This window comes from Fusarium sambucinum, chromosome II, assembly GCF_050947815.1.
Source record: "Fusarium sambucinum isolate potato_lamoka chromosome II, whole genome shotgun sequence".
NCBI lineage: Eukaryota > Fungi > Ascomycota > Sordariomycetes > Hypocreales > Nectriaceae > Fusarium > Fusarium sambucinum.
Window position 1 is genome coordinate 8,032,856 of NC_139293.1, and position 19,755 is coordinate 8,052,610.

Sequence of the window (19,755 nt, forward strand, 5' to 3'; positions counted from 1 at the left end):
TGTAGGCGTTGAAGTGCAAGTGCAAGTGAAAGTTTGGAGGTGATCAACACGGAGTCTTTGACAAAACATCAATCTTGTCAATATTGCCGCGTGTCGTCGGGTCGTGCCAAATTCAAGGTTATAATAAGAGTTTCTGTCATGTGATTCTATTATTGTTCAGCTGCATGCATCTTGGTATAACATTCTTCAACCTCACCAAAGCCGACCAGACTCATTGAATCAGAGTTATCTCCTAACACAAGAGTTTCCTGGACGAACATGACAAGACAATAACTACTGTTAATATGCTAGTAATATAAATATAATAACAGTTATAACAACTTTGAGTTGTTCAACACTTTCTTCATCCTTCCAGAAGCTTTCTTGGCGACAAGGATAATCTGGGGTGCCTTGCACGTGACCTTTAACTTCAATCTTCAATCTCCATTGTCCGTGTATTAACAACCATCATATCGCCGTCTTCAACCAATCGCCGTACCTACCTCGACTTTAGACATCACTCAAGCCATCGCATAACCCCCGCAAACACGCCAGCCATGTCGTCCGTCGCTGAAATCGAAGAGGAAAAGAAGGCTTACCAAGAACAAGTGCGACACCCATTCCATTCCCAACTTTAGAACCCATTATACTGACCAGTTTCTCTCCAGTTCGAGATTGTTCTTGGCCAGCTCCGCGACGACCCCGACAACGTCGAACTCAAAGCATTAAAGGACGAGTTAAACAGTTTCATCGATCTTCTCAATGAACAGATTGCTGAGCTCAAGCCTGCCCAGGCTTCCAAGCCCGCCCCCAAGCAGCCATCACCACCACCCGAGCCCGAGAAGTGGTCGCGCGAGAACCACCCCGCCTTTAAGAAAGCAGCTCCGGCCGAGGAGAAGGAACAGGTTGCTCCCGTAAACTATCAGGTCAACGATACTGTTCTAGCCAAGTGGGTTTCTGGCGACAAGGGTTTCTACACAGCGCGCATCACCTCCATCACTGGTTCCTCGACGAATCCCATCTATGTTGTCAAGTTCAAGACCTACGATAACACAGAAACCCTTCAAGCTCGCGATATTCGACCCGTCTCCAACAAGCGCAAAGCCGATGGAACACCGACGACTTCAGCACCCTCGACACCATCTGCTCCTGGCCTGGTCACTTCTGCGGGCGCGACGGTATATCCCGATGCCAAGAAGGACGCTGATAAAGACGGCGAGGTGAAGCCTCCCAAGCCAAAGAAGATCAAGGCCAAGAAGGAACTCGAGAAGAACAAGAATAAGTGGCAAGAGTTTAGCGCAAAGTCCAAGGGTGGCAAGTCCACAAAGAAGGACAGCATGTTCCGCACTCCCGACGGTGTTCATGGTAGAGGTACGCAATTTTTCCGCCTACTATTTGTACGAACGAGATACTGACTTTCTCTTAGTTGGCTTCACGGGCTCTGGCCAAGCAATGCGCAAAGACCCCACACGAAGCCGTCATATCTATCAAGTGAACGAGGAGCTAGACTAATCAGCATTCTCTCTTGGCAGGGTACTCGGTTCGATACGCAAAGGGCATGCGGGGGGCGTTTGGAACTTTCTGGACCTTTCTTCTTGTTCGGTAACATGCCTTGCGTTTCATCATGGCAGAAGCTAACGATTCATCTTTATGGCGTTTATCCGCATTTATTCCGGTTCTTTCCCTGACTCTAGTACGTAGGAGCGACGCGGTCTCGAACAGGCCAGCCGAGGTCAAATCAAATAGTGGTTTTTTGAGCACATCATGTCTTTCCCCCCTGATCCGAATGTTTTACTAAGTGAGCTGATAGGGACATTCATTATACATGTCTTTTACATTGTTTGTGGTGAGTCGACCTGGCCGTTATTTGCTGCTCAGTTCGATCTTTGGACAAATATCCTGCGCTATCTTGAGGAAGGCTTTGGCCCTCTCGCTTTCAGGTTCTGCCACTACTGTTGGCTTTCCCCTGTCTCCATCGTCTCCAATGTTGGGGTGCAGGGGAATATCTCCTAAAAAGTCGATCTGATGCTCTTGGCATAGCTTCTCCACTCTCGCATTGGAACCAAATATGCTGGTCTCTCCGTGGCAGTGAGGGCATTGGAAAAGAGACATGTTTTGCACCACGCCAAGGATATTGACGTCGACTGTTTTGAACATGTTGATACCCTTGACGGCGTCTTTGGTGGCCAGTGTATGAGGTGTAGTTACGATGACAGAGCCTATTCTCGGTTAGCAAGAGTGATTTGATGTATGTCGTAGGTACGCACCATCTAGAATGACCTGCTGCGTGATGGTCAACTGCGTATCTCCTGTACCTGGTGGCAGATCAAGGACGAGAACGTCAAGACCACCCCATTCGACTTCATGAAGAAGTTGCTGGATAGCCTTCATCACCATAGGACCTCTCCATACAACTGGTGCATTCTCACCAACAAGATAGCCCATAGACATTGTCTTGACTCCATAGTTTGTAAGAGGAACCAACTGGTTATCTAGAATATGTTAGCAATTGGTCGAAATTATATGCTCTCATTCATCACTAACTGCTGGATAACCTTGGTTCTCCTGAGAGGTCAAACAAGGTCGGAACCGATGGGCCAAAGATGTCAGTATCTAGGATACCAGCACGGAAACCTAGGCGAGCAAAGGCCAGGGACAGGTTTGCTATGTTGGTTTAGAAACGTCCCAAAGATTATGATGCGGTGTTGTTATATACCTGCAACTGTACTTTTGCCTACGCCACCTTTTGCCGACGATACAGCAATGACCTTTTCAACGCCTGTGATCTTGCGACGTACTGGACGCTTACCCCAGGTAGGGGGCGTCCCAGATCGAGGGAGGCCCTGGTATTTAATATATAAGATTCAAGCTTCATAAGAACAAGAATATTAGAAACAACTCACCAGTGGATTCTCATGTTGGAGAGCCCGGAAGCTCTGAAAGAGACGAGCTGTAGTTGCTCGCATGTTGGAAACGACAATGACAAATACAATCTAAAGTCTCGGACTTATGGCTAGGGACCCTTAATTATAAGATACACAAATCTAAAGTCTGTTAATACTGTCTAGGGAAGAGAAACATCGGATTATCTACCTATGTCAGAAATGCTCGAGATTGACCAAATAAAGTGTCATGGAACTCATGCACGATATAGACTCCATGAGCTAGCGGACTCTACAGGGCACCATCCACTAATGTCGAGCTGCGACAGTTCTGCCACCATCCACCGCCTAAAAGTTCAAGGCCGAATCTCAGAAATTTCCAACGTGGGGGCTTCTGTTGTTAGTGGAAGATCTTCCATTGCAAGATTCTACGAAAAAAAGTCAAACAACCAATTCACGATGGTTAAAGCAAAGGGTCGCGCAAAGGACTTTCAGGATCCTGATGAGCCTATCACCAAGGGTATGTCGTAACTAACGTTTTCTTCATGTTCGCATGTTTCCTAACCCTTTCAAGATTATGATCCAGAGGCCGATGCTAGCGAGCACGGCAGCGGAAGCGAAGACAGCGAGGACGAGAATGCGGGAACCGAGCACTATGTCTCTGTCGGAAAGAGCAAACTGAGGGAGAAAGAGGGCCTGTCTCTTGGTCCCCAGTACCGAGGTTCGCGCGTCTCGCGAGACGCTCTTGAAGAAGAGAGCGCATCCGAGGACGAGGACGAAGAGGAATCGGGCGACGAGGAGTTCGATGACCCAGAGACCGCGGATCTTGAGCGCGACGAAGCTGAGGCAAACGACTCGGAAATCTCTAGCGACAATGCCCTTGGCGAGAGTGACGAGGAGCGCTTCAAGGACTATACTTTCCGCGCAAGCTCCAAGCCCAACAAGCCTGTTTCGAAGAGAGCTAAGGCCGCCGACTACATGTCCTCTTCTGATGGTGAAGAGGAGGGTGCAGAGCTTGGCGGTTCCGACTCTGAGGATGAAGATATGGACGATGGTCTGGACGCTCTTGTCGATGGCGAGGAAGATTCTGATGATGAGTCGGGTGAGAACGACGACGAAGAGGGCTCTGGTGAGGATGAAGAGGATGATGAAGATGACAGCGAAAGCGATGAGGAAGACTCAAAGGCCAAGGCTAAAAACGCAAAGCCCATGATGGCAGCTCTGTCCACCCAACCCGACGTCGACAAGGGTCTGGCAATTCGTCAACAGCGCAAGGCCTACGACGGACTCTTGAACATGCGAATTCGTCTTCAAAAGGCCCTCATCGCCGCCAATACCTTCGAAGCCCTCGATTCCAACCCCGAGCCTGAATCGGAGCCCTACGAGGCCGCGGAAGAGGCTGCCATCAAGCTCCTCAACACTATCAGCAGCCTTAAGGATAACTTTGGGCCTTCCCATGCTGGCGAGAAGCGCAAGCGCGAGCTAGACGTGTCTATGACTACGAGCGAGATCTGGAAACAGATTCAGACTGAGGAGGAACAGGCTATCAAGTCTAGGGAAGACCGTCTCGAAAAGTGGTCCCGCAAAGTGCAGTCCGTCAACGTCACAGCATCAAAGGGTCTTGAGGGACGAAACAAGACCCTCGTCAGCGCTCTCAAGGACCAACTCATCGACCCCGACAACCGCCTCGCCAAGCGCTCTCGTGTCCCTCGCTCATGCGCCCCCGCGCAATCTGCAAAGGGCGTTTCAGAGGATAGCGATATCTACGACGACGCCGACTTTTACCAGGTCCTTCTCAAAGAGCTTGTCGACCAGCGAACAGTGGAGGGCTCATCAGGAGCTGGTGCCGGCGACGCCGTGCCAACAGTAGTCCTCACAGCAGCCAAGGATGTCAAGAACCGCAAGAACGTCGACCGCAAGGCCAGCAAAGGCCGCAAGATGCGATTCACAGTCCACGAGAAGATGCAGAACTTCATGGCTCCTGAGGACCGACGCGCGTGGGAGCAGGGTGCTATTGACCGTTTCTTCGGCACGCTATTCGGTCGCAAGATGCAGCTCAACGAGAATGAGAGCGATGATGATATGGATGTTGATGTTGAAGAGGCGGGACTCAGACTGTTCAGAAACTAAAAGGGAAACATTTTTAAAAGTTGTAATCGTAGATCAACATAGACTTATTATTTAAGCATTGCCGAATAACCAGGTACCAAGAAACATAGTCAACAAAACAATGTGGACTCCAAGATGCACCACCGGTCCTCCTAGTGTTTTCGTAGTTGAAGCTCCCTCTTCCTTTGTATAACCACTCATGCGCATATAAGCGCGATAACAAGGCCAGATATGCCAAAACGCAAAAGCGAGAGCGACATGTTGCGCAACATCGTCAAAATCTCGACGGAGAAAGATGAGAGCGATAAGATTTGTGGTGAGAATACAACCACCAAAAGATTGAACGATGAGAGCTGCGGATGGAGGAAGTGGTTGTAGTTGAGTTGATGGTTTGAGGATAAAGGTGAGAGCAGCGGGAGTTTCGATGAGGGCGTGAGCGAGAAAAGGGGTTGTTGCTACAGATACCATGGTGAATATCGCCGAGGATGTGGTACTTAAAAACGGATTGTGTTGGTGTTGATATCTTCCAAGTTATGCAAAGTTCAAGATGGTTGGGCGTGGTGTTTATTGAACTCGGCGACTTACTAAGCCTGTGCTTACCCACCAACGACAGATTGAGTATCAAGGTAGTAAGTAGTAGGTTAATAAACAAGTTGGCATATAGAGTTGATGGCTTCTCTAGTTGTCCAATTCCCGTTTAAATTGACTTGCGAAATTCACTGTATCGTGTCTAGCCGCAGAACTATCAGGCGTGATGCTAGCCAACTCTACTCTAGAGGCTGCCAACAGGTGAAATGCAGTCATTCGTTACTATTATTATACTATTCATTGCTAGCTCCTCCTTCTGGTCGTCACTTGCAATAATGCTAGCAAATACATCAAGGCCAATCGAGTTAAAGAGTATTATTTATAATCATCTACCTTTTCGTAATGTATATCGCTAATACATGTCCTTAAATTGCGGAAAGACCGTACCGTCGATTCCAAACATGCCATTCGGTGGCTCGGATACTTCATTGTTGGAGCCTTGTCCTTGACCATCGTTCTCGTTATATTGGAAGCCATTCAAGCCCACATACCCTTCAAACATGCGAGACATCTCGGCCTGGATACGCGATCCGTTCTGAGCCAATGGATCTGGTGTCGCAGTTGATGATTGTTGGCCTGGTATTGAGGGTTTACGGAAAGTTTGTTGTTGATCCATGTGGCCTCGCGCAAGCCCTATCATTCCCAATGCAGCTGTTGACTGCGGATCGTCCTCAGGGTTCAATCCAAATCGGGGTGCCACGTCTTTGAGCGATCGAATTGTCCGCCACAGCCGCTGTGAGGCCCAACTCTTAGCGGAGAGATCCTTCACCAGCTCCAAAGCCATATAGAACTCCTCGCGGCAATTAGCACTGAACCGGACTGGGGCGTGAACGGAAGCGAGGAAAACGACGGCGATAGCTGATGTAAGGAACTGGTGGTAGAAGACTTGCACACGCCTGTATAGGTTTGTTGTGTTGTTCAAATGGCTGAGATAGCGGATAGTATCTTTGGCAATGTCCACAACACGCTCTGACTGTGCAGGGTGTGCCACAATGCTTGTGGCGCTATGAAGAACAGGCGTGTAGAGCCAAATTCGCATCTAATGATTGTCAGTGTGTATGCAAATTTCCTCACAGTATACTCACTTGATTCAAGCGCAGGTATGTCCAGATTCGCAACCGTTGGAGGTTATACGACGGTGTTGACGTAATGTGCTTCTCTTTGTCCCAGTTACGAACTTTGACCTCTTCGGGAATCTGTTCATACCATTGTAGCAGCTCTTGATCAACGTTTTCCAGCTCCTCGGAACGTACGTCGCGCGCAAGAATCGGCCCAAAATGAGCAACCTGTCGCCACACCTTTGCTCCTATGCGGGAATATGTAATCATGGCGACGAGGTATGGGTATTCCTCCTATACTCTTATTAGCCAACTTGCCATACGTGGCATGAATCCGGTACTAACAGGGAACGGAAGCAGTGTATCGATCTCCTCGTCTTGAACGACGAAAGGAAGGCCAGTCGCAAAGGCCCACCTGCGATCGAGAACATAGGCTGACCAAAAGCTAACCAGGGCGTTCTTTCGCTCCTCTTCATCCTGAATCCTCATCAGGCCTGTTCTCTGATGAATGCCAAGCTCCAAGCATAATCTGGCAACATGTCCCATAACGCGCCACGCCAAAACTTCGTCGTTGGATAGGAACCGGTAGCCAGCAACAAGAGCCAGTATCGGTATGGTTCCAACATCGGCGGCTTCGGCCATGAGTTTCCTGTTGAGTACTGTTTCCATACTGTCGAACAAGCGAATCGCCTTGTCGCTATGCCCATGTTCTTCAACTACCAGGGCACAACACATGATGATCTTGAGTTGTAGAGTCTTGTCGTCGTTGATGAGTTCCCTGGGGTTTTGCTGCCGAACGGATTCAAGGAAAGCCGCCATGCCCTTGGCGTGGGATATAACACTTTGAATGTTTAGCACCGGGTACATAATTCCTATTTCTTCCTCGTGTAGACGGCAAAGACGAACCATCTCGTCCTTGTCAAATTCATGGAGGGGATCCATTGGGCGCATGGACATGGCACCCGGCCCTTCGTTCATATGCTGGTCGTCATCAGAAATACCCTTGTAGCCCATGTTGTTAATGGTGTTGTTGGCAACATCCAAGCTAAAGGCCATGCTTGTCGGGCCTCGGAACGAGCCATACTTTGAACCATCATTGCGGTTATATGAAGCAGAACTATGAGAAGGTGAATGAGTAATCGTCGATGCGCCATGGCTATGGGCCATTGCTCGATCACCAATTGAAGGGAAACGGGCGGGCTCGGATTGCATGGTCTTGACTGTTTGGTGTAACCAGCCGACTTCTTCTTGAAGCCGACCAAGCTGTGATGTAACCTGCTTGAATTCGTCCGATTCTTTGAAGTTTCCAGAACAGCAGTTGGGGGCATAAAGGCAGGCGAGATTAAGGTTGCCGCATCTTTGGCAAGGAGTTTCGCCGTTGCACTTTATCTTGCGCCTCTTGCATTCGTTACTGTAGTTTGTCAGTCAAAATCGTTTCCTTAGCAAAGGACGCGAATGCGCCACTGTGTTACGCGCCAATGGCATTGATAAGAATACGCAGCGAGGAGTTGTACTGACCATGCTATTGATATATACTACCATTAGGAAGACCGCGTGTTAGCCAAGTGACCTCGTATTGTAGTGGGTTGATGTGTTGACATAGTAATCACAAAGAGAACAGGGGGGTTTATGTGGGCGACCCGACAGCTTGGGTCTGTCCATGTGGTGCAACAAGGAAGCCGAGGTGGTTGACGTCGGAAGACTCATAACGTTTCGATAGGCGAATGTCGTCGAGTCCTGTGCTGATGAACCACGCCTCCGTTGTTCGTCTTGGCCCTCTTCTTATCGTCTGAAAAGGTCACATCTCACATGCCCCTTGTCTCATCTGATCTTGATTCTTGGGTATCTTGGACAGGATATTGACATAGCGAATGAAGTGGACTTACTCTGTTTCTTTTACTTCTCGACTGTTTCCCAACATTGCCTTGGCCATCATCTGTTGACTTCCTCTTGTTATTGGAGGCACTCGCACCGTGGGCGGAATTGTCCCCGACAGAGGCGGAACTTGGGCTGGCTTGATTGTCGTAAGCAATAGCAGCACCTGCAGACGTTCCCACGGCACTTCCGGGGGTTCGGGCAGGAGTTCCACCTCTTCCGGCGCCGGAGCCGGGGCCCAGAGATGGACTTGAGGTTGGATTCAAAACCGGTACTTGGGCAAGGAATCGCAAATCGCTTGCTTGTGTCTCAATCTGCTCCATGGTACCGAAATGGCCATTTACTATGGCGGAATTATCGACAAGTGGCGAGTGAGAATGAGGTGAATGTGAAAATAGTATCTGTTCGTGCTGTAATTGAAGATGAGCGTGTTGTGTATTTGGTGTCTGAGGATATGAATAAGCCTGAGTCTGAAAATGTGTTTGAGTCTGAGGGTGAATGTGAGCGCGAACTGCTAATGGTGACGCGAATTGGGCGAAGTGTCCGGGTGTCGAGTCTGGGGCTACAGCGACTGGAACTTGTCCCTGTACGGTAGGAACAGGGACGGGGCGCTGTGACCTTCGCCTATGCCAACGCCAGGTGCCACCGTCGTTATTACCAGGTCCGGGCGTATCAGGGTACTGACGGCCTAAAGGTGATTCCACGTGACCCATATAGTTCCCAACGGCAGGAGCGGAATGGATGTTCCTACTGTGGAAATCGTCGGCTTCAGCAACTCGAACTCCTCCCTCATCCAAGTCTCCTTCCATCACACCAAAGACAGAATAATAATCCTCAACCTCAGTCTTCATTCAAACCAAGATTGGACTTTTCGTCCGTATTTCCGGTTTTTCGTTGCAATGCCAAGCTTCAAGTGCTGCCGGTAAAGGAAATTTCAGCCGCACCGAACCAGACGCCTCTTCTCTTAGATGTTCCGGATCCGCAAGGATTCAGTATAGTCTCGGAGCCGACCCAATCCAATCCAGCCCAGTCAGTTGAGCGATCGATTATTAAGCTTGTAACAAAGCTCCGCGGGTGCCGAAGCTTGAATAGTTTTGTTTTGCCCAATGGTCGACTGATTGCTGAAGAGGAAATGGCGAGTTCCTGCTATGTCGATGCTGTCATGGTACTTATGCAGCTCTCAGTGGCAGACGTGTTGATAAGCGTTGACTGAAGATACATTCATTAATTGTTCAGTTGATACAGCGAATGTCGATTCGGCTTTCGTATAATCCTTTGATATGTTCTTCGCTTGCGATTCGTCGATGGTGGTATAGGACATTTCTGCCACAATCGCCCAGGGGAACTCCTTCAACTTAAACAACTGCCCAAAGGCACTGAGCATTTCGACTATCAACTCTTCAGAGCGCCCACGCCCATGCTCTCTGCCTTACATGTGGAGATTGAAGACACCCTCTAGCTTCCCTGGAACGCGGCCCTCCTATCACGCCGCACGCCGCACGCTTAGCTTCAGTCACAGTCTTGATACTCTCTTGGCACAGACTCTTCAGCTGTGCGCTGCCGGTTTCCCTAAGGGGTATCCTTACCCTAGCTGCCCGACCAAACGTCAACTGTATATAGCGCGGTCTCGAAGCGAGCAGGCCGGTATCGCACGCCACTGAGTATTTGTCTATGCTTCAAAGACACTTGGTGCCACCCCCGCTGCTGCACACATCGGGGATTTCGAACAAGGTGTGCGACTAGATCTTCACCTCACCAGTTTAAAGCCTCGAAGGGCCAGTTTCCATGGAACCGTGTGTTTCGATAGCGTCGAAAGATCGTCCGCGGAAAGCCATGTGTGTAAGCTTCGCTTCTCGAATTCAAACTCCAAGCCTCATCCCCATCGCTGGGCCGCCAGAAAGCCATTTTGCGCGCCGTGCACGAGAGCTTAAACCCACAAAACCACGTTCGTTTCCCATACGCCTTGAACCCGGCTCGTGTCACTATGATAGTCATGTCACCGTCAACTATCTGCGGGAAACTTCACCAACTACCATGCTAGTGTGAGTGGGGACCGTGTTGTCAAATCTGCAAGCCACAGGGTGCTTCTCAACTCTCAAAAGACGAGTTCCTGTTTCGAGACTTGTATGGATGCTTCCCACTCATCTCTGATTGGGTGCTACTTTTGGGTCAGTCGGTGGCTTTTGAGTTGGCCATGAACTCACTCGATGAACCGTTTGACTAGTCAATCCTCATCCTGTTTCTTGGGTCCCATCCCGATAAAGGCATGTTTCAGGGACACAGACGCACAAGGGACACAGACACATGGTCAGAGAGCCTTAGCGTTGTCGATGCCACGAGGTGGAACGGTTGATCAATTCGCCCACTTGGCAAGTTCAAGCTGAGAACACTATGGGGCAGAATCCACCCAGATGGTCTCCACAGCTCTGGTGATGTAAGTTACATACGACACGGCAAGCCCCATATTCCTCTTATACTTACTACTTTACCGGTAATTTGGCAGCCTCCGCGGCAGCTAGCCCATTTCAAGGTTGCTTCTCGCGATGTTACCCCGACCTTATGCACGCATCCTGAACCGTCGACATAAAACTGTCAAGATGGCTCAGGATGAATGTGTCAAAACTGATAGGTTGGGCTAAAGTCATATTAACAGACGATTAAGCGACCAAGCTCAAAACTGTGCTTGAGGAATATACCCTACTGGTTAGCGTGTCTGTTTTATTGCCGAAACATCCACTAACCTCGGCATCTGAAATGAAGATACCGGTGCGGTCCCTTTGTCAAGGTATTTCAGCCTCGAGGACGCGCTTGGACGATCTTATTCACGTCAGAGTGGAGGACTCTCGGTAACTTACTTTTCATGACTCATAGCGATTCCTCATACAGCGAGTGCACTCCCTGCTGGGCCAGTCTTTTTGTTTTACGATTCCAGTATAGGAAGACACCAAGACAAAGACGTTCTAGACAATTCAGGGTACGTTTGTTGTCATTCGCGCCCTTCTCTCCACGGGACCCTCTTACCCTTCCCCTTACATGTCGACTGACGCTTGTGGTTCTAACCCTGGTCTGCACGGATTTTGATTGTTGGCGTTAAAGTGAGGGCGCGATAAACATGTATCATGAGTTGCCAAGCGATCTTAAGTTAAACCCCAACTAATATGCGAACAGACCGCTAGGATCACCAAGATCCTTATGAACCAATAAACTGTCATTGTTTATTAGCCGGGTCATCCATTGTTTCTGTCAAATCAACCATGGAGCTGTAGGGATCACAAGAAATTAGATGGTCTAGCCAAGCCAGCCAGCAGCTTGGGTCGATTCGCGTTCGAAACTTCAACAGTGCTCAACAATGGACTGAGACATGCTCGGATGTGTCATGTTATCCATGAGTTCCCTTACTATATCCGAAAGCGGATATCGCTGAAATTGGTAATATATTCGGCAACAAGTGAAACTATTTCTTGGCAGCCTCGCAATCTAGGGTACATTGGCAGGTTCCTGAGACTATCATGACATGTATCTGTTGGATATTATTATCCTGACTCAGTTCTTGGCATCTTTAGCAAGTATCAAGTGGCTCGATCTGGAATCAGTTGGTGGATCGTCTTGTAATAAACGTACGAGTGTACGAAGCATCATTATTTCTACCATCATATTGTTTTGCCCATGTCCAAACACATGGACCACTAATTCATTCCGATAATCGAGGTAACCCACCACGTTCTTTTGCCATGCTAATCGAGATCTAGATGTTCTAACGACTCAGTAACAAACCTCGTATACTGATCCTGCGACTCAGACGCAGATGCAGAGTTCCGCTCAGCCGGAGACCCGCTGTTCTCGGCGCCCCACTCGTCTCCGTCTCCGGCCTCACTTGGCTCCGATTCGGTTTCGGCTGGAGTCTCTGGCGGTGTTTGCAGGCCGGTGACAGTCGTCCTATGGGCCATGTTTCGCTTCATCATACACATCTCAACTGTTATGCCGGGACCAAAAGCACATCCAACGACGTAATCGCGCACTCGTCCGTCAGGCGCAAGGGCATCCATATCTTTTGAGCGCAGACGGTCCATCACACTGAAGATTGTGGCAGAACTCGAGTTTCCGTGATTGATGTAAGTGTCGTAGCTTGCTCGCATGTGCTCTGGTGTGATGTCCATGACTTTCTCGGCGCCGGAAAGAATGGTAGCACCACCAGGGTGCATGGCCCAGTCAAAATCGGCTGCGTTCTGGTAGCCCGAGGGCAATTGCGGTAGAGAAGCTTTGAGGTCACTGAAAGCTGGGCCAATTGAGGCAGCAGTGAGCTTGGGTACGCGGGGTGTGAGTATGACTTTCCAGCCTGTATCATGTTAGTATCATCCTTGGCCAGTCGGTGTGGTTATCGGTGTGGTTAAAACGTACCAGCTGGGTGAACGTCAAAGCCCAGGTCTTCCTCTGTATCAGGTATAGTCCTGTGATCCCAACCGAGCAGATCATATACAGGTTCAGAGGGCTCACCGATACCATTGCTCAATACGACGGCGCTACCGCAGTCTGAGAACAGGCATGCGCCTATCCTCGTCTGCTGCAGCTCGTTGATGCTGTCTAGCTCACTGCGCACCAAAGTGGTGCTGACTTCTAGTGCTACGCATAGAACGCGCGCGGGCAGTCCCCGTGCTTTATGACCCAGAGCTAGGTTTGCGCCTGTTCGAAGAGCCGCCAGTCCTCCACTACAACCTACACCGTGCAACAAGACCTTTTCAACACCATGTGTTATGCCTAGACCTTTTGCGACAAAGTGATCGAAACCTGGATTTGCGCTGTCGGTACATGTTGTGGCGACTATGTGTGTGATGAATCGCGTATCGATCTTGGCTTCGTCAATAGCCTTGCGAGCGGCTCGAATCGCGAGTGGAACGCCATCAGATTGGAATATGCTGTGGAGCTCTGCTATTGTCGGGGCATCTTTTTTGTTTACGGCAGGGTGTTCAGGCGTTCCAATAGACGATCGTGAGTCAATTCCAGTGTATCTGTTGATTGTAAGGACTTTTTGCATGCTACCATGATATGATTAGCAAGCGAGATAGGCAGTCATGGTTCGGAAATTTGACCTACGAAGGCGTATCAGGATAGAACCTCTCGCCAAGGGTATTGAGGCAAGTATAATCTAGAGAATGAGGCGGATACTCGGCACTGAGGCCAATGATGGAGAGACCCAGCTCCCCAAATGCGCTCGGAGCTGCCATGACTGAAGCTTTGGTGAGAGTTGTGGCGTTTGTGTCCTCAACACTTTCTAAGGTTGAGACGATAGAATAAATGTAGAGCAAGTGGGCGACTCAGCGTTGCAACGTTATCTCCAGTAAGACCAGATGAAATAACGAGGTTGGGCAAACTCAATTGGTATATTCGCTTGAGGGAAAACAATGTCGTTGACGTGTTTAATCGTTAATAATGTATGTTATCTCGTTCGTCTTTTGTCCGCGTGAGTCTAATCGATGACGCTATCTTGATGACAGAGCTAGGGGGGTAGCTGCAGGATGAATGCAGGGGTGAAGTAAAGAGAGGGGAAGTATGAGTATGAGAGATGGTAATTGAGAAAGAATTGGGTAGGGAAAAGAGGACACGATGTTGATGTGGAAGTGGAAGGGGAGGAATTTGTTTATGGTGACAGCACAACACCAAAAGGGAACAGCGAGGCAACCAAGGCAAAGTATGTAACAGTACTGTCTCGGGTATTGTTTGGAGGGGTTAAACGAAGGGGGAATTCCATGCAATGCAGATAAAGACAAAGGCTTAAGTACGACACGAGCTGCCTATTCTGTCATTATCATATGATAAACAAAGTTTGACTTAGTTATCTATTTAGTTAGCATCTATCTATACGCGTTCATTCAGGCGCAGTTCAGAGAGAAAAAAGATATTCGGATCGTTCTAACCGAACGCGAGAATTAGGATGACTTTTCAATTAATGATGTGTGAAACTAATGCTGAAACCTCGTTGGCTCGCCCCTGGCTAGACGTGTTTTTGGCGCCCTCGGTTGCAACGTCATCCCGCTGATGTGGTGGGCTTATGTCAATCCCACCGACGGGGGAATTTATATGCCGATGATCTTCTTTTTAGCTGATCTATCTAGATACTGATTGTATGTTTGTTTGTAGTTGGAGGTGTTGTCGTTTTTTGTTGTTGGCGAATACGAGGAGCGAAAACATCAGCTCATATTCCAGACAATGGCAAGTACTGTAGGGCCAATACTCGCACAATTTTTACCAAAACAATTAAGATACTCACAAAAATATCTATTTTAATCATCGAAACACTCTGTAGATAAAACAAACAAGTTTCTGTTGTTCAATGGGTCGATTTGTGGTTACATCATGATCCCGTTCGTTCGGAGTCTGTGAAACTGAGACAACTTCTACCTTGCAACCTGTAACTACTATTAGGCTGACCATGGCCCTCCTTAGCGTCAACCTTCGAGATGGACTCATTCTAACGGCAGTAACAATAACGTTTCTGTACATTTGGGAGAAAACAAGTGCACAAATCACTCGCAATGGCGAGTCTCTCAGGTTCGTTGCCCCTCACGCAACTTACCCTATGCTCACCATCACCATCTCATTGAACGTCAACTAACCACTCATACAGAAAACCCCCAAACACACTCCCCCTTGTAGGGAACGGAATCATATTTCTTCAACCTCGTCAAAAACTCTTTTCCTGGTTCCATCGTGTTGAGCGCCTCTACGGCTATGAAACCCTTCACATCACCGTCCCTTCCCTACCACCAGGTGTAATCGTCAACGATCCTCAAAACCTGGATTTTATCTTCCGCAACGAAGGCGTTTTTGAAAAAGGCGATTTCTTCAAGCAGCGCTCCTGGGATCTTTTCGGCCATGGTATCATCAATGTTGACGGCGAGTTCTGGAGGTTGCAGCGCAAGGCGGGATTACGGTTCCTTTCGGCAGCGGCTTTGAAGACTTTGACGAATGACAGATTGCCAAAGTATCTTGATCGAGCCATCAGTGTTCTTGAATCAAAGACGGATACAAAGGAAGTGGTGGATTTGCAGGCTGTGGTTCATGAGGTGACGACGCAGCTGATGGGACGTATGGCGTATAACATGGAGATGCACGCTGACGATGACTTTACTGTTGCTTTTGAGCACGCCTCTGGGGCTACTGCTGAGAGATTTCAGAACCCGTTATGGTTTGTTACCGAGATGTTTACCGGAACTCGAATGCGACGATCAATTGCGACTGTTAAAGCGTACGGCAAACGGATCGTCACAAGTGCTGTGGCTGATCGAAAGGAGAAAGAGGGAAAGACCCAGTCTGACGCACTGGGGAGTCTTATACAATCTCTGCTCGATTCCATTGGCGATGAGACTCTGGTGGCAGATGCTGCGCTGAACTATCTATCCGCTGGCAGAGACACTGTCGCGCAGGCTTTGACGTGGACACTATATCTTCTCATGAAGAATCCGCATGTAGCGACCAAGCTACGTCAATCTGTCGAAAACCTACAAGATGAAGACAGCGCCACACCTTCTACCGAGAATGACCCTGAACTTCTCACACCAGTACGACTACCATATGCTCTAGCTGTCTTCTATGAATCACTTCGCCTTCGACCTCCCATTCCCTTCGAAATTAAGCAAGCCCAACAAGCAACCACCCTCCCAGACGGAACACTCTTGCCCGGCGGTGCTATCGTGGTATGGTGTGCTTGGGCGATGGGGCGCTCGCACACTACATGGGGTCCAGACGCAGATGATTTCCGCCCTGAGCGCTGGCTTACTACATCACCAGCCGGAGACGTGACTGTTACCCAACGACCAGCAGCCGAGTTTCCTGTATTCAACGGCGGACCACGAGTATGTCTGGGGAAGAAAATGGCAGAATTGGTTGCGGTACAGACATTGGCGAGATTAGTCCCCCTGTTTAACTTTGAGCCTGCGTTTAAGGGTGAGAGAGTGAGCAAAAGTAGCTTGACTTTGCCTATGGAGGGAGGGTTGCCCGTATATGTACAGCATCGAACACCATCATAACGGAAAGAATCATGACATATATATAACCAACTTTTATTGACCCCTGGTATCGCTATGCTCTATGTACGCCTAGTCAAAAGTAATCTTTGATCCCGCAAACGCTGCTGTCTTTTCCGCGTCCTTGGCCTGCTTCCTCGCCGCCCAACTAGGATGCAGGACTCCTTCATCATCCTTCTTTGGCGGCGGTCTCTTCATCTCAGGCTTACTCTCCCCGCCCTGCTTAGCAGCAAGAGGGTTACGAATACCCTTCTTCCAGGGTGTTCGTGGACCATCTCCAGCCTCTACGGCACCACGCTTGCCATCCCAGCCAGAATCGCGACCGCCCTTTGATTCCCAAGCTGGTTTCTGCAGATGCTTGGCCTTGTTGCCGAATTTCTTCTCCCAGATAGCCTGCCGTTGTTTTTGGCCGAGACGTTTCTTAGCAGGCGCGACGTCAACGTCGGAGGCAGACTCGGAGCCTGAGATGTAACCGCCCATGAGTGTAGGTAGGAAAGTCGAGGTGGCGGGTCTGGCGGGTGCTGCCTTTTCTTTGCTCTTCTTCTTCTTGGCTGGTGGTGGTGAATGGGATGCCGAGATGGAGAGATTCTCGTCTTCGTCTAATTCCTCTTCTGATTCCGACTCGGAACCGAGACCGGGTGCTGCGTCTGAGCCAGCATCGGAAATGTCGTCGAGGTTGACTTGTTCTTTGCCCTTGAATTGCGCGTATCTCTCATGGTTGAAATCATCGTCGTCCTCCGAATCTGAAGATCCGCCTAGTAAATGATCGTATTTTGACAAGGTCTTCTCCTCGTCCGCTGCATCCTCACTATCAATATCCTCAGGTTCTTGAGTAGGATCATCATCGTGATCCGAGAAACCCTCAAATTCCGATTCGGCCTCTTCCTCTTCCTTCTCGACCGATGCGCGCACATCTTCCTTGACCACTGGCTTAGTCTCCTCTTCTATCCTGTCGGACGGCTGCTCTTCTTTCTCTTCCTTCTTTGACTTTCGCACACGCTTCGCCTTTCCGGGTGGAGGAACGTCGAGGGCCTGACAAAATGTGGTGATTGCGCGAGTGACAGCTTGCTTGACGAGTTCTCGGTTATATAGTCCGCTGGTGACATTATGCAGAGCAGCTTGTTCTTCGGGTGTGAGTTCGGGCTTGGGAACGCCAGTACGGATTTCTTGGGGAAGCTGGGGTGATGCGGCGAGGTCCTTGACTTTGAGGATCGAAGAGTACAAATGAGCGCGAGCGGTTTGGTGAAGATCAAGCGACTATTAAACCACAAGTCAGAATAAAGTGAATGCGATAAAGGTGGATGACCCTTACCTTGAGAACAGTCACCTCTCGTTCCAATCTTTCCTTCTTCTCGGACTCGACTCCATCTTCGTGAAGTCTCTTGCTGTATCGCTGGCGCTCTAGACCCTTTGCGGCTTTGAGTGCCTTGGAAACATCGTTGCAATGCTTCTCAAGCTTCTCCCCGAGATTGGGTTCTCCGCGCTTTCGTTTCGGCATTGTTGGGTCTTTTTTATGGTGGTTGGTGATGGCTTCTGCTGTGTCGCAAAAAGTTCTATATCGGCTGCAATAAAACTTTTGAGTGCGAGCGATAACGCGATAACTGTATGATTGTAGGGTAATTAGGTTGTGAAGCATAGTGCGAAAACAAACGCTAGGTCCGCGGCATTTGCTTCACCCATTTCCATTGCGATAGTGGGGTTCACTTTAAATGCATACGGGAGATCGACTGACATGAACCAAATTGCCTTTTATATCGTTATATATCTAAATAAATACAGTATTTCGGCAGATTACTCATGTGTTGCTACTCTTAGAGTCGTAGCCATGGAGGCTTTCTTGCCCAAAGTTCTGGATAATTGCCAGTTAGTAAAGCTAATGTGTAAATGCTCAGTCATGATGCCTACGAAGAAACATGAGGCATCATGAGTTTACTAAAACTCCATGATCAAACCGAGGCATTCTCTGCAATCGACAATCTACTTTTGTATCTCCGTTAAGACTTGAATATTGAACTTATACGTCTTCGGATATCGACCGAGACTTACTCCCTGAGGATGTCAATACTGCTCTTTTTAATATTAGGCTTATACGCATGTTGATACGTCATTCATAGTTCTTTGTTATGTCAAGATACCCGCGGTAGTGTTCGGTAGTAATATTTCTAATAGCTCGTCATCTCTACCTACAAGGTTGACTTCTTGGCAGTGACATTGGCTTTCGCTTGGTAGAGCGATATGAGTCAAGTGCATTCTCATCATAACCTCGGGTATAGATGATATAAGCCCCAATTCCAGACAAGATGGAGGCTTTTACATGCAAAATAGACTATGTTGTCACTATAAGCCGCAAATCAAGTAACAGAATCATCAGGACCCTTGTTTTTCGGGAAACTTTTTAGAAGTCAATGCACGTTGCTCCATCTCATAATCCGAAAGGCTACCCATGCGGCTCGGTTCGATGAGATGCCGATTAGTTACCGTGGCAGAGTTACAATGCAAGCAAAGACATAAAACATCAATCAAATCAGTGAAATGTCGTTGGCGAGTGTGGATCTAGACTGCATGGATCGCTGACAAGGGAACAAAAAAGAGTGTATTCTCGCAAGTTAAAGTCCGGAGGCCCACTTGGTAGTTGGTGTTGAGCAGACAATACATCACAAAGCATGGATTATCAGTATCGAATACTGTTTCGGTTGGGTTAGAGAAAGAAAAGGAAATACATATTTTTGGTAGGGGTAGTTAGTATTTTCGCACATCAAAACCCGGTTTATACAACCACCAACCACTTCTCTACTAGCATGTTATCTAGGACAAAGCTCAAGGGATACGACGTTACAAAATTTACATCTCCGACCAACTAGCCAACAAGACCCTTTTTAGATGAGGCATGATTCTTGGCATTGTTCGAGACATAATGAACCGCTAAGCATTACGGTCGAAACCGGGTAAGTTTGGCGGAGAAATCTGGGGGCCTTGGTATCAACATATCATGGAGATGGAGTGCTTTTGGGGGATGAAATGGAGTAACCCTGCAGTGAATGCTTACGACAGAAACTCCATGCAAAGTTGTGAAGCGTTGATACCCGTTTCTTACCGTATCATGGCGTAACAAATTATGGTGAGTGTTGGTTTCAAACCCCCAAATACTCTAAACGGCCATTGTCATGATGCCTCAACATGTATCCACCTGTTCGTTATCTAAGCCCAAGGGACCATTCAGCAAACTCTAGAGCAGATAAACAT

The 19,755-nt window shown here is 48.6% G+C and overlaps 8 protein-coding genes across 8 annotated transcripts; 3 read left to right on the forward strand and 5 right to left on the reverse strand.

Annotated features, from left to right (window-relative positions):
* Positions 1-536: 536 nt before the first annotated feature.
* Positions 537-1,491, forward strand: FSST1_009555 (tudor domain-containing protein; the record flags this gene model as incomplete). The annotated part of the gene is made up of 3 exons (XM_083226540.1): positions 537-587; positions 648-1,350; positions 1,406-1,491. 3 exons carry the CDS (start codon positions 537-539, stop codon positions 1,489-1,491), a joined length of 840 nt encoding a protein of 279 aa, XP_083085516.1.
* Positions 1,492-1,842: 351 nt separating this feature from the next.
* FSST1_009556 (P-loop containing nucleoside triphosphate hydrolase protein) lies at positions 1,843-2,945 on the reverse strand (the record flags this gene model as incomplete). The annotated part of the gene is made up of 5 exons (XM_083226541.1): positions 1,843-2,198; positions 2,247-2,471; positions 2,524-2,643; positions 2,696-2,822; positions 2,883-2,945. 5 exons carry the CDS (start codon positions 2,943-2,945, stop codon positions 1,843-1,845), a joined length of 891 nt encoding a protein of 296 aa, XP_083085517.1.
* A 375-nt stretch (positions 2,946-3,320) lies between these two features.
* FSST1_009557 (apoptosis-antagonizing transcription factor) lies at positions 3,321-4,991 on the forward strand (the record flags this gene model as incomplete). Its single annotated transcript, XM_083226542.1, has 2 exons — positions 3,321-3,381; positions 3,436-4,991. 2 exons carry the CDS (start codon positions 3,321-3,323, stop codon positions 4,989-4,991), a joined length of 1,617 nt encoding a protein of 538 aa, XP_083085518.1.
* A 51-nt stretch (positions 4,992-5,042) lies between these two features.
* FSST1_009558 (uncharacterized protein) lies at positions 5,043-5,438 on the reverse strand (the record flags this gene model as incomplete). Its single annotated transcript, XM_083226543.1, has 1 exon — positions 5,043-5,438. One exon carries the CDS (start codon positions 5,436-5,438, stop codon positions 5,043-5,045), a length of 396 nt encoding a protein of 131 aa, XP_083085519.1.
* Positions 5,439-5,910: 472 nt separating this feature from the next.
* FSST1_009559 (uncharacterized protein) lies at positions 5,911-9,300 on the reverse strand (the record flags this gene model as incomplete). Its single annotated transcript, XM_083226544.1, has 5 exons — positions 5,911-6,597; positions 6,644-6,910; positions 6,962-8,027; positions 8,257-8,405; positions 8,503-9,300. 5 exons carry the CDS (start codon positions 9,298-9,300, stop codon positions 5,911-5,913), a joined length of 2,967 nt encoding a protein of 988 aa, XP_083085520.1.
* A 2,925-nt stretch (positions 9,301-12,225) lies between these two features.
* On the reverse strand, positions 12,226-13,713 carry FSST1_009560 (thiolase-like protein; the record flags this gene model as incomplete). Its single annotated transcript, XM_083226547.1, has 3 exons — positions 12,226-12,827; positions 12,890-13,524; positions 13,583-13,713. The coding sequence occupies 3 exons, from the start codon at positions 13,711-13,713 to the stop codon at positions 12,226-12,228; spliced, it is 1,368 nt and encodes a 455-aa protein (XP_083085521.1).
* Positions 13,714-14,918: 1,205 nt separating this feature from the next.
* On the forward strand, positions 14,919-16,515 carry FSST1_009561 (cytochrome P450; the record flags this gene model as incomplete). Its single annotated transcript, XM_083226548.1, has 2 exons — positions 14,919-15,037; positions 15,114-16,515. 2 exons carry the CDS (start codon positions 14,919-14,921, stop codon positions 16,513-16,515), a joined length of 1,521 nt encoding a protein of 506 aa, XP_083085522.1.
* Positions 16,516-16,584: 69 nt separating this feature from the next.
* Positions 16,585-18,010, reverse strand: FSST1_009562 (Bud-site selection protein; the record flags this gene model as incomplete). The annotated part of the gene is made up of 2 exons (XM_083226549.1): positions 16,585-17,769; positions 17,825-18,010. The coding sequence occupies 2 exons, from the start codon at positions 18,008-18,010 to the stop codon at positions 16,585-16,587; spliced, it is 1,371 nt and encodes a 456-aa protein (XP_083085523.1).
* Between the last annotated feature and the right edge of the window lie 1,745 nt (positions 18,011-19,755).